The sequence below is a fragment of the Somniosus microcephalus genome, chromosome 15 (assembly GCF_052327205.1).
Source record: "Somniosus microcephalus isolate GS21.2 chromosome 15, FLI_Smic_1.0, whole genome shotgun sequence".
NCBI classification, from domain to species: Eukaryota; Metazoa; Chordata; class Chondrichthyes; order Squaliformes; family Somniosidae; genus Somniosus; species Somniosus microcephalus.
This window is the reverse complement of record NC_141001.1, coordinates 123,274,672-123,291,170: the sequence shown is the minus strand read 5'-3', so window position 1 is coordinate 123,291,170 and position 16,499 is coordinate 123,274,672. Positions and strand designations below refer to the sequence as shown.

General features: G+C 51.3%; 1 protein-coding gene across 5 annotated transcripts in view; it reads left to right on the top strand.

The window, feature by feature from the left end:
• LOC147107206 (AMP deaminase 3-like) overlaps window positions 1-16,499 on the top strand; it is an 85,647-nt gene that overhangs the window by 60,408 nt on the left and 8,740 nt on the right. For all 5 annotated transcript variants that reach the window (XR_015081058.1, XR_015081057.1, XM_086008394.1 and 2 more), the window contains 5 exons: window positions 580-743; window positions 5,936-6,062; window positions 8,164-8,327; window positions 9,964-10,084; window positions 14,185-14,358. Coding sequence is in view for 3 of the 5 variants with exons in the window: in XM_086008394.1 (XP_085864520.1) it covers window positions 580-743; window positions 5,936-6,062; window positions 8,164-8,327; window positions 9,964-10,084; window positions 14,185-14,358 (750 nt within the window). In the remaining 2 variants the exon portion in view is untranslated. The remainder of the gene's footprint in view (window positions 1-579; window positions 744-5,935; window positions 6,063-8,163; window positions 8,328-9,963; window positions 10,085-14,184; window positions 14,359-16,499) is intronic.

The following is a 16,499-nucleotide window of genomic DNA, read 5'->3' as shown; positions in this document are numbered from 1 at the left end:
AGCACTCCCTCAGTACTGCCCCTCCGACAGTGCGGCGCTGCCTCAGTACTGCCCCTCCGACAGTGCGGCGCTCCCTCAGTACTGCCCCTCCGACAGTGCAGCACTCCCTCAGTACTGCCCCTCTGACAGTGCAGCGCTCCCTCAGTACTGCCCCTCCGACAGTGCAGCGCTCCAGCAGTACTGAGGGAGTGCTGCACTGTCGGAGGTGGCGTCTTTCAGATGAGTCGTTAAACCGAGGCCCCATCTGCTCTCTCAGGTTGGCGTAAAAGATCCCACGACACTATATCGAAGAAGAGCAGGGGAGTTCTCCCTGGTGTCCTGGCCAATATCTATCTCTCAATCAACATCACTAAAACAGATGATCTGGTCATTACCACATTGCTGTTTGTGGGATCTTGCTGTGCACAAATTGGCTGCCGCGTTTCCTACATTACAACAGTGACTACACTTCAAAAATACTTCATTGGCTGTAAAGCGTTTTGGGACATCCTGAGGTGGTGAAAGGCGCTATAGAAATGCAAGTTCTTTTTTTTCCAGCGCCTCCTGTAGACTGTCAATGTTGTGTGTGGTTGTCTACAGGAAGTCTCTCACGAACTGGAGGAAAGCAAATACCAGTACACGGAACCCCGACTATCCATCTACGGTGGGTCACCGAGCGAGTGGACCAATCTAGCCAGGTGGTTTATTAACCAACAAGTCTACTCGCCAAACGTCCGCTGGGTTATTCAAGTTCCTCGCATTTAGTAAGTCCGATGTTATAATAATAATAATAATCAACTTTATTGTCATTGTTAGTGCACAAGTGCAGTACAACGAAATGTAGGCTTGCGGCTCCCGAGAGTGTACATTTAGATTAAGACATTTAACATTCAACATTCATTTGGCTTGTAATACATAAACATAAACATAATAAAGTGCATTGGCAGATGTGCAGGCTTTAGAGTTTATTTGTAGAGTTCAGTAGGATGACAGCCCTGGGAAAGAAGCTGTTCCTAAATCTGGTCGTTCGGGTGCGAATGCATCTGTAGCGTCTCCCAGATGGCAGGAGGGCGAACAGACTGTGGCTGGGGTGGGTAGGGTCTTTGATGATGGACCGTGACCTCCGTAGACAGCGTTTCTGGTATATGTGCTCTATGGTCGGTAGCCGGTTGCCGGTAATGCGTTGGGTAGTTTTGACTACCCGCTGCAGGGCTTTCCGGTCATAGTAGCTACAGCTGCCATACCATACTGTGATACAGTTCGTCAGGATGCTCTCTATTGTGCAGCGGTAAAAGTTAGAGAGGATCAGGGGTGACAGGTTACATCCCTTCAGCCTCCTTAGGAAATATAGGCGCTGCTGGGCCTTCTTCACCAAAGAGGAGGTATTGAGGGACCAGGAGAGGTCTTCCGTGATGTGGACTCCGAGGAACTTAAAGCTGTCCACCCTTTCCACCACAGCCCCATGGATGTGGATGGGGGTGTGACTTCCGCCTTTAGACTTCCTGAAGTCCACAATGATTTCTTTGGTTTTCTTGATGTTAAGGGCCAGGTTGTTATCGGCACACCACTTCACGAGATGCTGGACCTCCTCCCTGTAGGCTGACTTATCGTTGTTGGTGACCTGGCCTACCACCGTGGTATCATCCGCAAACTTGATGATGGTGTTGGAACCATGAACAGCCACACAGTCGTGGGAGTAGAGGAGGGGGCTCAGCACACAACCTTGTGGGGCCCCCGTGTTCAGGGTCAGGGGGGGGAGGTGTGGTTACCTAATTTGACAGACTGGGGTCTGTTAGATAGGAAGTCCAGGGTCCAGTTGCAAAGGGAGTGTTAGCCTTTGGAGGGTCGGATCCACAGAGCGTGTGATGAAAGATTGAGCCAGTGAATTGCAAGGGAACCCACGCACTAACCAAACTATCTCTGTACGGGCGAGTCACAGTGAAGCGTTGCATCCCCACCATGGATTAGCATCGTGGCACTGGGCACTATTCCATTATAACCTCGGTCGTGTGTTTCTGGGTAATCTCTGCACCCAACACTCACCTTGTCGTGTGTTTCAGGGTCGCCCGTTTTAACCCATCAGTGACTGACTGGGTAAATGCCATGGCCAGCGTGGAACTGAGCCACAAGAAGGTCCAGGTTCGATCGCCAGTCCACTCTGAGTTAGCTGACTTCAGCTGGTGGTGTTGTAACTGGATGCGGCAGTAGGGGTTACGTGGGTGGGCAGGGGATGTAAAACGGAGCCAGGGTGGCCTTCTCCTGTTTGTCACCCAGTGACCCCCTCCCAGACGGTGTGCATATGTGTGCGTCAGGCGACGAGAGGATTGGACGAGGCTGTGATACATCCTTGGCCAAATAGCCTGATGACACTCGCAGAGAGATTGAACACAAGGGTGGGTCATACCCGTGAAACTGTGAGTGGGTCTGTGCCTGCAGGAGAGGAGCAGAGAAAGTTATAAAGTGGCCAGGGGGTGGGGGAGAGAGCTTATTGGTAAGAGTCAAGACATCTTGATTGCTCCATTGATCGATAATGTTACTGTACAAAAATAATGGACTCGGGAGAAGTTTGTCTCGTGGGGATACAGCTTTAACCTAACTCTGAAACATCCGAGAAACAACCGGCGCCCAACAAAGTACTTTGAAGTGCAGCGACTGTCGCGTAGGCGAGCACGGAAACCATTTTGTGCACAGCAAGATCCCACAAACAGCAATGAGTTGAATGTTGGTGTATTTTTGGTGATGTTGGTTGGATTTGGGATGTTGACCAGGACAATTGGAGAACTTTTGCCCATCTTTCAATTGTGTCCCAGGATCTGTGGAACAGAGAGATTGGTAGGCTGATGGCGGGGGTGGCGGGGGGGCAGTGGAGAAGGAGAGCAAGGCCTTGGTTTAATGTCTCATCCAAAACATGGCACCTCCGACAGTGCAGCGCACCCTCAGTACTGCCCCTCCGACAGTGCGGCGCTCCCTCACTACTGCCACTCCGACAGTGCGGTGCTCCCTCAGTACTGCCCCTCCGACAGTGCGGCGCTCCCTCAGTACTGCCCCTCCGACAGTGCGGTGCTCCCTCAGTACTGCCTCTCTGACAGTGCGGCGCTCCCTCAGTACTGCCCCTCCGACAGTGCGGCGCTCCCTCAGTACTGCCCCTCTGACAGTGCGGTGCTCCCTCAGTACTGCCCTTCCGACAGTGCGGCGCTCCCTCAGTACTGCCCCTCCAACAGTGCGGCGCTCCCTCAGTACTGCCCCTCCGACAGTGCGGCGCTCCCTCAGTACTGCCCCTCCGACAGTGCGGCGCTCCCTCAGTACTGCCCCTCCGACAGTGCGGCGCTCCCTCAGTACTGCCCCTCCGACAGTGCGGTGCTCCCTCAGTACTGCCCCTCCGACAGTGCGGCGCTCCCTCAGTACTGCCCCTCCGACAGTGCGGCGCTCCCTCAGTACTGCCCCTCCGACAGTGCGGAGCTCCCTCAGTACTGCCCCTCCGACAGTGTGGCGCTCCCTCAGTACTGTCCCTCCGACAGTGCAGCGCTCCCTCAGTACTGCACTGGCAGTGTCAGCCTGGATTATGTGCTCAAGTCTCTGGAGTGGGGCTTGAACCCTCAACCTTTGATTTAGGTGAGATTTCTACCCACTGAGCCATGCTGAAACGATTTGCCCATAAATGGGTTTGTTAATAAGAACATAAGAATTAGGAGCAGGAGTAGGTTACACGGCCCCTTGAGCCTGCTCCACCATTCAATAAGATCATGGCTGATCTTCAATCTCAACTCCACTTTCCCACCCGATCCCCATATCCCTCGATTCCCTTAGCGTCCAAAAATCTATCGATCTCTGTCTTGAATATACTCAATGACTAAGCATTCACAGCCCTCTGAAGTAGGGAATTCCAAAGATTCACAATGTTCTAAGTGAAGAAATTTCTCCTCGACTCAGTCCTAAATGGCTGACCCCTTATCCTCAGACTGTGACCCCTAGTTCTAATCTCTCCAGCCAGGGGAAACTTCTTCTCTTCTTAGGCAGTCCCTCGGAACCGAGGATGACTTGTTTCCACATTAAAAATGAGTTCTCAGGTGACTGATGAGTCCAATGCGGGACCTACAGTCTCTGTCACAGGTGGGGCAGACGGTGGTCGAAGGGGCGGGTAGGTGGGGTGCTTGGGTTGACGTGCGCTCCTTGCGCTGCTTGCGCTTGGCTTCCGCTTGCTCCCGGCGAAGAGACTCGAGGTGTTCGGCGCCTTCCCGGATGCTTCTCCTCCACTTTGTGCGGTCTTGGGCCAGGGATTCCCAGGTGTCGATGGGGATGTTACACTTTTTCAAGGAGGCTTTGAGGGTGTCCTTGAAGCGTTTCCTCTGCCCACCTGGGGCTCTCGTGCCAGAGCTCCGAGTAGAGTGCTTGTTTTGGGAGTCTTGTATCGGGCATGTGGACAATGTGACCCGTCCATCGGAGCTGATTGAGCGTGGTCAGAGCTTCGATGCTGGGGATGTTGGCCTGAGCAAGAACACTGACGTTGGTGCACCTATGCTGCCAATGGATTTGCAGGATCTTGCGGAGGCAGCATTGGTGGTACCTCTCCAGTGCTTTGAGGTGCCTGCTGTACATGGTCCATGTCTCTGAGGCATACAGCAGGGCGGGTATCACTGTTGCTCTGTAGACCATGAGCTTAGTGCCGGGTTTGAGGTCCTGGTCTTCAAACACTCCCTTCCTCAGGCGACCGAAGGCTGCACTGGCACACTGAAGGCGGTGTTGGACTTCGTCATCGACGTCTGCCCTTGTTGACAGTAGGCTCCCGAGGTATGGAAAGTGGTCCACGTTGTCCAAGGCCTTGTCGTGGATTTTGATAATCGGGGGGCAGTACTGTGTGGCGGGGGCAGGCTGGTAGAGGACCTTTGTCTTACAGATGTTTAGTGTAAGGCCCATGCTCTCGTACGCTTCGGTGAAGGTGTTGACGATGGTTTGGAGTTCGACCTCCGAGTGAGCGCAGACGCAAGCGTCGTCTGCATACTGTAATTCGACGACAGAGGATGGGGCGACCTTGGATCTGGACTGGAGGCGACGGAGGTTGAACAGTTTCCCGTTTGTTCTGTAAATTAGCTCCACTCCAGTGGGGAGCTTACTGAGGGCGAGATGGAGCATTGCAGCAAGGAAGATCGAGAAGAGCGTTGGTGCGATGACACAGCCTTGCTTGACCCCGGTCCGTACCTCTCAGCATCGACCCTGTCAAGCCCTCTCAGAATCTTAGATGTTTCAATGAGATCACCTCTCATTCTTCTGAACTCCAGAGAGTATCGGCCCAATCTACACAATCTCTCATCATAGGACAGCCCTCTCATCCTAGGAACCAGTCTGGTGAACCTTTGCTGCACTCTCTCTAAGGTAAGTATAACCTTCCTTGGGTACGGAGACCAAACCTGTGCACAGTACTCCAGGTGTGGTCTCCCCAAAGCCCGGGACAATTGCAGTAAGATGTCTTTACTTATCTATTCCTGCAGTTTGTGGGAGCTTGCTGTGCGCAAATTGGGTGCCGCGTATCCTACATTACAACAGTGACTACACTTCAAAAGTACTTCATTGGCTGTAAATCGCTTTGGGACGTCCCGAGGTGGTGAAAAGCGCTGGAGAAATGCCAGTCTTTCTTTTACTCCAACCCCCTTGCAATAAAGGCTGGCATACCATTTGCTTTCCGAATTGCCTGCTGTACCTGCATGTTAACTCTCTGTGTTTCGTGTACAAGGACACTCAAATCCCTCTGAACACCAACATTTATTAGTTTCTCACCATTTAAAAAAATATTCTGTTTTCCTATTCTTCCTACCAAAGTGAGTGACCTCGCGTAGGCTTTGGGCTGACAATAGTGAAAACACACCGTCCTATAACAGTGAAAGTGGAATGATTGGCGAGACGGGAGTGAGCGAAGTTGCACACACTGATCTGCCGTTTTAATTTTTTACTTCTATTCCAGCGATATATTTCGAACAAAAAAAATCCTGCCTAGTTTTGGAAAAATGCTGGAGAATATTTTCCTGCCTCTCTTTGAAGCAACAATCAACCCCAAGGAAAACCGGGAACTTCACCTCTTCCTAAAATACGTGCGTAAACACCTTCCCCGCTCTACTTTTATTACAGCATGTAACGGCTCCCGCCCGCCTATGACGGAACCCGCGGGCAATGGGTGGGCTTTTACCCCTCGTTTTACTTCAAGAAACCAAATCAAATTAATTGAAATGAGAAAAGCAGCAAAACATTTAACTACTTACGGTCTGGGCCGCTGAATGAAAATTACGTAACATTTTCAGAAGGGTTTTTTTTTGCAGAAAAAATGTTTAAACTAAATTTAAAAACAGCAACAATTTGCATTCGGACAGTTCTAAAGACCAATCACCTTACAAGGAGGCGTGAGGGAGTCGGGCCACAGAGGAGAACGTTTCAGAGAACGTTTCAAAGGTCAAAGAGCAGCTTTGAAAGAGCGAGGGAGAGAGAGAGAGAGTGAGCGGAGGCGTAGTGACTGAGGATGGGCTCCGACTGTGGCACAGGGCACCAGCAGTAAACCAGAGCTGGAGGAGCTAACACTGTAGTGGGCAAATATGGTAAAGGACTAATTCTAATTGTTGCCCATCCCTAGATGCCCTGAGAAGGTGGTGGTGAATCTTCTTGAATCACCTGTAGCAGGTTTGTTACAAACTCAGTGTCTCGCTGGGTCTCTTCAGAGGGCAGTTCAGAGTCAACCACATTGCTGTGGGACTGGAGTCACATACAGGCCCAGACCGGGTAAGGACGGCAGGTTTCCTTCCCTAAAGGACATCAGTGAACCAGTTGGGTTTTTACAACAATCCGACTGCTTCATGGTCATTTTTACTGATTCTAGATTTTTATTTCCAGATTTTTTAAACAGAATTCCAATTCACAAACTGCCCTGGTGGGCTTGGAACTCATGTTCTCGGAATTATTAGTCCAGTGACCGTTAGGCGCTAAATCTGACACCTGCAGGTTTAGCACTCAAGTGCTGATTAGACGCAATTTTGGTGGAGCAGTTTATGTGGGCTCCACGCACCCACTTCCACTGAAGGTGTGGAGTGCGCTGGCTGGCACACAGCGGCACGTTGCAGGATGGCTCAGAGACCGAGGGCGCCCAGGTTCTCGGACACGGCACTGGAGGTCCTGGTGGAGGAGGTCCAGAGGAGGAGGGATGTCCTGTACCCGCAGGGGGGAAGGAGTCCACCTCGCCCTCCTGCAGCGGGTGGTGCTGCTCTGCCTGGCCTCCTGTCCTCCTCCCATTCCTCCTGCAGTCCAAAGGGGACCCCGGGCAAGATGTCCATGACCAAGCCCTCCCTTTCTCCTGGTGACTCCTATGAGGTGGAGTCCTCAGAGAATTTCCAGAATAAATGTTGATAGCGTGTTGGTGAAATCTTGACAACGTGTCCCAGAAAGTCTCCCGATGTGTTTCAAAAGTCCTCTTCAAACCTCTAGCAGCAAGTGAACGGTGAAAGCTGAGATGCCTTTTAAGTAGCGCTCGAAATCCTCTGCAACACTGTGTTTGCTCCCAATCAGCTGGTCGCTGTTAGGCGAGGGTGTTGGGTTAAGCGCTAGCCACCAAAATACCATGCAGCCTCGATAACGGGCACTAGCAGGAAATTTAAGTTGCAATCAGCTGCTTAACGATCCTCCAGGCGGCTGTTCTTAGTGCTGGCTTCCACTCCTTTACCAAGATGGCGCCCTGCGCTAAACGGTGGCTAAACTGGCGATTCAGCTTAAGACCCCACCTTGGCCACCTCAGAGGCTCTTTAGCGCCTAAAGTATCTGGGTAAAATTGCCCCCTTTCTCTCTCTCTCTCTCTGTCTGTCTACCCTATTGAATCATTTTAAACACCTCGATTAGATCACCCTTCAACCTTCTAAACGCAAGGGAATACAAACCAAGTTTATGCAACCTGTCCTAATCATTGGCGTTAATGAACCAGTAGGCGGTGTGTGAGACTCACCTATAGTTTACTTTCCCTTGCTGTGGGGCAGGTCTTCGCTTTAAATCTTCTAACAGCGCAGGTGTGATTGGAAACCAGCCACGTGGATGAGCCTGTGTCCTAACCGTCACTGACATAGCCAGCAGCTACCTCACTGGGGCGCGTGGCGCACTGTGCGCTGTCTTCGTGACTGGGAGTCCGTGCCGTCTGACGGGTCTGTTTTTCTGTCGCAGGTGACGGGCTTTGACAGTGTGGATGATGAGTCCAAGCACAGCGCTCACATGTTCTCAATAAAGAGCCCGACCCCTGGGGAGTGGACAAGGGAGCAGAACCCACCGTACAGCTACTACCTCTACTACATGTACGCAAACATCATGGTGCTCAACAACCTGAGAAAGTAAGTATTTTACCGCTCTGTATGCTGGCCTTTTCCTTCAGGTAACTATTGTAGTGAGGGTAGTGCGGTTGATGTAAATATGGACAAAAGGTGTTTGATAAAGTACCACATAATTGACTTGGTAGCAAAATGAAAGCCCATGGGATTAAAGGCACAGTAGCAGCGTGGGTACGAAATTGGCTAAGGGACAGAAAGCAGAGAGTCGTGGTGAACGGTTGTTTTTCAGACTGGAGGGAAGTATACAGTGGTGTTCCCCAGTGGTCAGTATTAGGACCACTGCTCTTTTTGATATATATTAATGACCTGGACTTGTGTATACAGGGCAGCATTTCAAAGTCTGCAGATGACACAAAACTGGGAAATGTAGTAAACAGTGAGGAGGATAGTAACAGACTTCAGGAGGACACAGACAGACTGGTGAAATGGGCAGACACATGGCAGATGAAATTTAATGCAGAGAAGTGTGAAGTGATGCATTTTGGTAGGAAGAATGAGGAGACGCAATATAAACTAAATGGTACAATTTTAAAGGGCGTGCAGGAACAGAGAGGCCTGGGAGTTTAAGTATATAAATCTTTAAAGGCGGTAGGACAAGTTGAGAAAGCTGTTAAAAAAGCATATGAGATTCTTGGCTTTATAAATAGAGGCACAGAGAACAACAGCAAGGAAGTGATGCTCAACCTTTATAAACACTGGTTAGACCTCAGCTGGAGTATTGTGTTCAATTCTGGGCACCGCACTTTAGGTAATTTGCAAAAGGACCAGAGGCAAGATAGCTCTTTCAAAGAGCCTGTACAGGCACGATGGACCGAATGGCCTCCTTCTGTGCAGTGTGATTCTATGATGGTAGAGTCTAACCTTCCTCTGACCCAGATCTGTATTTGCTCAACTCTACAGGGATCTTAGTTCAAAATTTCCAGCTCATTGATACCGAAAGCATTTTCACCAGACAGTGATCTAGTTTACATTGACCGGCGAGACACTGACCGGTGAGACACTGGCCGGCGAGACACTGACCGGCGAGACAGTGGCCGGCGAGACAGTGGCCGGCGAGACACTGACCGGCGAGACACTGACCGGCGAGACACTGGCCGGCGAGACACTGGCCGGCGAGACACTGGCCGGCGAGACAGTGACCGGCGAGACACTGGCCGGCGAGACACTGGCCGGCGATACACTGACCGGCGAGACAGTGACCGGCGAGACACTGGCCGGCGAGACACTGGCCGGCGATACACTGACCGGCGAGACAGTGACCGGCGAGACACTGGCCGGCGAGACACTGGCCGGCGAGACACTGGCCGGCGAGACACTGACCGGCGAGACACTGACCGGCGAGACAGTGACCGGCGAGACACTGGCCGGCGAGACACTGGCCAGCAATACACTGACCGGCGAGACAGTGACCGGCGAGACAGTGACCGGCGAGACACTGGCCGGCGATACACTGGCCGGCGATACACAGGCCGGCGAGACAGTGACCGGCGAGACAGTGACCGGTGATACAATGACCGGCGAGACACGGGCTGGTGAGACACTGACCGGTGATACAATGACCGGCGAGACACTGACCGGTGATACAATGACCGGCGAGACACTGACCGGTGATCAATTCACTGTATGGTTTGTTTTTCAGGGAACGAGGGCTGAGCACGTTCCAGTTCCGACCTCACTGTGGGGAGGCCGGTTCAATCACTCACTTGGTTTCAGCCTTTCTAACAGCGGACAACATTTCACATGGACTGAATCTTAAGAAGGTACGCTCACACACAGCAACAGCACAGAATCATGAGAGGGCTGTGGAAATCAGCCTCCGCTCCTTAATATCACAGCATCTCACTTCAAACGAATAATTGTCAGCTGTGGATCAGTGGGCAGCACTCTTGCCTCTGAGTCGGGTCGTGGGTACACGTCCCACTCCAGAGACTTCAGCCCATAATCAGGCTGACACTCCAAGTACAGTACTCTCAGTCTGCTTTCACAGGTGGACGGAAAAGATCCCACGGCACTATTTGAAGAAGAGATGGGGAGTTCTCCCCGGTGTCCTGGGGCCAATATTTATCCCTCAATCAACATCACTAAAACAGATTAGCTGCTCATTATCACATTGCTGTTTGTCGTGAATCTTATCATTCATGGAGAAATGACTCATGAAATAACACTGGGCGGCCAGCTGGTGGCGCCGTCCAAGGAGTATAAATACTCGGGCATGGGCCCAGCTTGTTCAGGACGTTTTTGTAACCAGGAACTAGTGATGTGACTAGAATCTCATGGTTGTGAAACAGTTGATTAAAACCTTGTTTTATACTCAAACCAAATGCTTAGTAGTCTTTTTACATCAGGATGTACAATCTAAAAGTACTTAATTGGCTGTAAAACGTTTTGGGACATCCTGAGGTCAAGAAAGGCGCTATAGAAATGCAAGTTCTTTCTTTCAAACTGCCCGTTTTATCGGTTTCCAAAATTCAAACTCTGATCATTTAGACTTAGTAATTCTGCATTGCACGGTGTATTACCCAGGCCAGGGAGGGCCCAGGTTCAAACCCCTGTTGGTGCTGACCTCAGTCGGAAAACTATCTTTTGCTTCGTTTGCCTTGGGCTCCAGGAATTCCTGCTGGGAATTCTGTGTGGGAATGTCAGGTGGGCTATCTGTGGCCGGATAGCCCGTCCACACTCACCGGACTCGTGCAGCCAATCAGATAGGCGGTGGCTTGAGGACAGGAGAATATTGGGAAAACATAATCAGCTCTTGAGCATTAGCCGAGCGTCATGAGCATCGTGTCCCCTTCTCTCTCTCTCGACCTTCATTTAACTCCAGTGTGTGGAGGGGGCGGGGAGGATCTGACAGACCCCAGGCTGAATGCAGCAGAGGATCCAGAATGAAATGCGATCAGTTAGCACCCGATCCCGTTCCAAGTGGGCAACAGCTCAAAACAACACTTGGTAACTCGATATTCATTTGTAAACCTCAAACAGACCTTGCGTTTGGGGACTGGACACTTTAAGCTACTGTAAACAGCAGCTGCTGTTAGCAGTGTAGGTTTCAGAGACATTTGCTGTCCGACTGGTTGACATTGTCCTTTGCCGTAATATGAAAAGCGATCCATTCTTTTTTGATAGAGTAAATAAGGAGAAACTGTTTCCACTGGCAGGAGGGTCGGTAACCAGAGGACACAGATTTAAGATAACATAGAAACATAGAAGATAGGAGCAGGAGTCGGCCATTCGGCCCCTCGAGCTTGCTCCACCATTCAATGAGATCATGGCCGATCATCCAAATTCAGTACCCTGTCCCTGCCTTCTCCCCATATCCCTTGATCCCTTTAGCCTTAAGAAATATATCCAACTCCTTCTTGAATATATTTAATGAATTGGCCTCTACTGCCTTCTGTGGTAGAGAATTCCACAGGTTCACCACTCTCTGGGTGAAGAAATTCCTCCTCATCTCTGTCCTAAATGGCTTACCCCTTATCCTTAGACTGTGACCCCTGGTTCTGGACTCCCCGACCATCGGGAACATCCTTCCAGCATCTAGTCTGTCTAGTCCTGTTAGAATTTTATAAGTTTCAATGAGATCCCCTCTCATTCTTCTAAACTCCAGCGAGTATAAGCCCAATCGACCCATTCTCTCCTCATACGTCATTCCTGCCATCCCAGGTATCAGCCTGGTGAATCTTCGCTGCACTCCCTCCATGGCAAGAACATCCTTCCTCAGATAAGGCGACCAAAACTGCACACAATACTCAAGATGTGGTCTCACCAAGACCCTGTACAAATGCAGCAAGACATCCTTGTTCCTGTACTCAAACCCTCTCGCTACGAAGGCCAACATACCATTTGCCTGCTTAACCGCCTGCTGCACCTTCAGCGACTGGTGCACAAGGACACCCAGGACACTCAAGATAATTAGCAAAAGAACCAGCGGCTACATGAGGAAAGTTTTTTTTACGCAGCGAGTTGTTGTGATCTGGAATGTGCTGCCTGAAAGGGCGGCGGAAGCAGATTCAATAATAACTTTCAAAAGGGAATTGAATACTTGAAAAGGAGAAATTCGCAGGGCTCTGGGGAAAGAGCAGTGGGGAGTGGGACTAATTGGAGAGCTCTTTCAAAGAGCCGGCACAGGCACGATGGGCCGAATGGCCTCCTCCTGTGCTGCATCATTCTTTATCCTCAGGATTTCCAAAAGTTCTTCACAGCCAATTGGTTAAGTTTTTAAGTTGTTAAGTGGGCAAACGCAACAGCCAAAGTGCACAGAGCAAGATACCACAAACAGCCATGGGAAGAAGCAGCAGTGAATCTGTGTTTGGTGATGTTGGTTGAGGGAGGAATGTTGGCCAGGACACTAGGACAGCTCCCCTGCTCTTCTTAAAATAATACCACGGGAATTTTACGGTCACCCGAGGAACGACATCTCCGACAGTGCATCGCTCCCTCAGTACTGCCCCTCCGACAGTGCGGCGCTCCCTCAGTACTGCCCCTCCGACAGTGTAGTGCTCCCTCAGTACTGCCCCTCCGACAGTGTGGTGCTCCCTCAGTACTGCCCCTCCGACAGTGTGGCGATCCCTCAGTACTTCTCCTCCAACAGTGCAGTGCTCCCTCAGTACTGCCCCTCCGACAGTATGGTGCTCCCTCAGTACTGCCCGTCCGACAGTGCAGCGCTCCCTCGGTACTGCCCCTCTGACAGTGTGGCGCTCTCTCAGTACTGCCCCTCAGACAGTGCAGCGCTCCCTCATTACCGCCCCTCTGACAGTGCGGCGCTCTCTCAGTACAGTCCCTCCGACAGTGCAGCACTCCCTCGGTACTGCCCCTCTAACAGTGCGGCGCTCTCTCAGTACTGCCCCTCTAACAGTGCGGCGCTCTCTCAGTACTGCCCCTCTGACAGTGCAGTGCTCCCTCAGTACTGCCCCTCCGACAGTGTGGCACTCCCTCAGTACTGCTCCTCCAACAGTGCGGCGCTCCCTCAGTACTGCTCCTCCAACAGTGCCGTGCTCCCTCAGTACTGCCCCTCCGACAGTACGGTGCTCCCTCAGTAATGTCCCTTTGACAGTGCGGCGCTTTCTCAGTACTGCCCCTCAGACAGTGCAGTGCTCCCTCATTACTGTCCCTCCGACAATGCAGCGCTCCCTCATTACCGCCCCTCTGACAGTGCAGCGCTCTCTCAGTACTGCCCCTCCGACAGTACAGCGCTCTCTCAGTACAGCTCCTCCGACAGTACAGCGCTCCCTCAGTACTGCCCCTCCAGTGCAGCGCTTCCGCAGTACTGTCCCTCCGACAGTGCAGCGCTCCCTTGGTACTGCCCCTCTGACAGTGTGGCGCTCTCTCAGTACTGCCCCTCAGACAGCGCAGCGCTCCCTCAGTACTGCCCCTCCGACAGTGCAGCACTCCCTCAGTACTGCCCCTCCGACAGTGCAGTGCTCTCTCAGTACTGCCCCTCCGACAGTGCAGCGCTCCCTCAGTACTGCACCTCCGACAGTGCAGCGCTCCCTCAGTACTGCCCCTCAGACAGTGCAGCGCTCCCTCAGTACTGCTCCTCCGACAGTGCAGCGCTCCCTCAGTACTGCCCCTCCGACAGTGCAGCGCTCCCTCAGTACTGCACCTTCGACAGTGCAGCGCTCCCTCAGTACTGCCCCTCCGACAGTGCAGCGCTCCCTCAGTACTACCCCTCCGACAGTGCAGCGCTCCCTCAGTACTACCCCTCCGACAGTGCAGCGCTCCCTCAGTACTGATCCTCCATCACAAAGTGATAATTTACCCCACCAAGTTTAGATTTTGTGTGATGCACTATTGGTTTTATTTGTATTAAATCAGAAAGAATGCCCAATATGAGACCTTTCAATGCGTGTTTTCAACTTCCCAGAGCCCAGTGCTTCAGTATCTCTACTACCTCGCTCAGATACCCATCGCCATGTCTCCGCTGAGCAATAACAGCCTTTTCCTGGAGTATTCGAAAAACCCACTGTGTGAGTTCCTGCACAAAGGCCTCAAGGTCTCGCTCTCCACTGACGACCCCATGCAGTTCCATTACACAAAGGTTGGTGCCTCTTAAGTGCTGTGCGATGCTAATACGGACACTGATGTGGTCATTGCCTTGTATGTAGCCATCCTCACTGACTGTGTATGTCAACACTGCCCAGGATTCCCCACACTGTGTGTAACCGAGCGGTGAAGCTCTCAGCCAGAAGAGCAAGCTCAAAAGATAATCACCGTCTAAAATTTAGTTTTGGAACCTTATATACAACACAGGTTAGCAAGGCTATAAAAACAGCAAACCAAGCACTAGGGTTTATTTCTAGAGGGATAGAATTGAAAAGTAGGGAAGTTATGCTAAACCTGTATCGAACCTTGGTTAGACCACACAGTGCTGCGTACAGTTCTGGTCACCATACTCTAAAAAGGATATAGAGGCACTGGAGAGGGTGCAGAGAAGATTTACTAGGATAATACCAGAAATGCGAGGGTATACGTATCAGGAAAGGATGAACAGGCTGGGTCTCTTTTCTCTTAATAGCGGTCTTTAAAATCATGAAAAATGTTGATAGAGTGGATACAGAGAGAGTGTTTCCACTTGTGGGGAAGAGCAAGACTAGAGGCCATCAATATAAGATAGTCACCAAGAAATCCAATAGAGAATTCAGAAGAAACTTCTTTACCCAGAGAGTGGTGAGAATGTGAGAATTTGACAGACATTCACTACAAGCCCACCGACTCCCACAGCTACCTGGACTACACTTCCTCCCATCCCGCCTCCTGTAAGGACTCTATTCCATTCTCCCAGTTTCTCCGTCTCCGCCGCATCTGCTCCGACAATGCCACCTTCCACACCAGTGCTTCCGACATGTCTTCCTTTTTCCTCAACCGAGGATTCCCCTCTACAGTGGTTGACACGGCCCTCGACCGTGTCCGTTCTATCTCCCGCACTTCTGCCCTCACCCCTGCCCCTCCCTCCCGGAACCACGATAGGGTTCCCTTTGTCCTCACCTTTCACCCCACCAGCCTCCACATTCAACGGATCATCCTCCGCCATTTCCGCTACCTCCAACGCGATCCCACCACCAAACGCATCTTCCCCTCCCCTCCCCTTTCAGCATTCCGAGGGGACCGCTCCCTCCGTGACACCCTTGTCCACTTTGCAATCACCCCTAGCACCCCTTCCCCTGGCACCTTCCCGTGCAAGCGCAGGGGATGCAACACATGCCCCTATACCTCCCCCCTTCCCACTGTCCAGGGCCCCAAACACCCCTTCCAGGTGAAACAGCGATTTACTTGTACTTCTCACAATCTAGTATACTGTATTCGCTGCTCACGATGTGGTCTCCTCTACATTGGGGAGACCCAACCCAGATTGGGTGACCGCTTTGCGGAACACCTCCGTTCAGTCCGTAAGGGTGACCCCGAGCTTCCGGTCACCTGTCATTTTAATTCACCGCTCCACTCCCACTCGGACCTCACCGTCCGCGGCCTCTTGCATTGTTCCACGGAAGCTCACCGTAAGCTCGAGGAACAGCATCTCATCTTTCGATTCGGCACTTTACAGCCCTCTGGACTCAACATTGAGTTCAACAATTTCAGATCATAACCTCGGCCCCTATCGTATATATTTTTTATCCACACTTCTTGTGGTTTTTTTCTTCTCCCCCACATGGCAGCTGTCCTTCGTTCTGCCAGCGCAATTTACACTTCATCTAGAGCCATCCTTTGTTTCTTAACCTGTTCCATTACCTGCGCTATTCCAGCTCTGTGCTGCTTGTAGTTATGCATTAAAACTGGTTGGACTCATCAGTCACCTGAGAACTCATTTTTAATGTGGAAGCAAGTCATCCTCGGTTCCGAGGGACTGCCTAAGAGGAAGAGGAGAGAGTTATGCATTAAAACTGGCTGCACAAACATCTTGGAGATAAAAGGTTTAAATTATGAGGGCAGGTTGCATAGACTTGGTTTGTATTCCCTCGAGTTTAGAAGGTTGAGAGGTGATCTGAGCGAGGTGTTTAAGATGATTAAAGGATTCAATAGGGTAGATAGAGAGAAACTATTTCCTTTGGTGGGGGGAGTCCAGAACAAGGGGGCATCGCCTTAAAATTAGAGCCAGGCCGTTCAGGGGTGATGTCAGGAAGCACTTCTTCACACAAAGGGTGGTGGAAATCTGGAACTCTCTCCCCCAAAAAAGCTATTGAG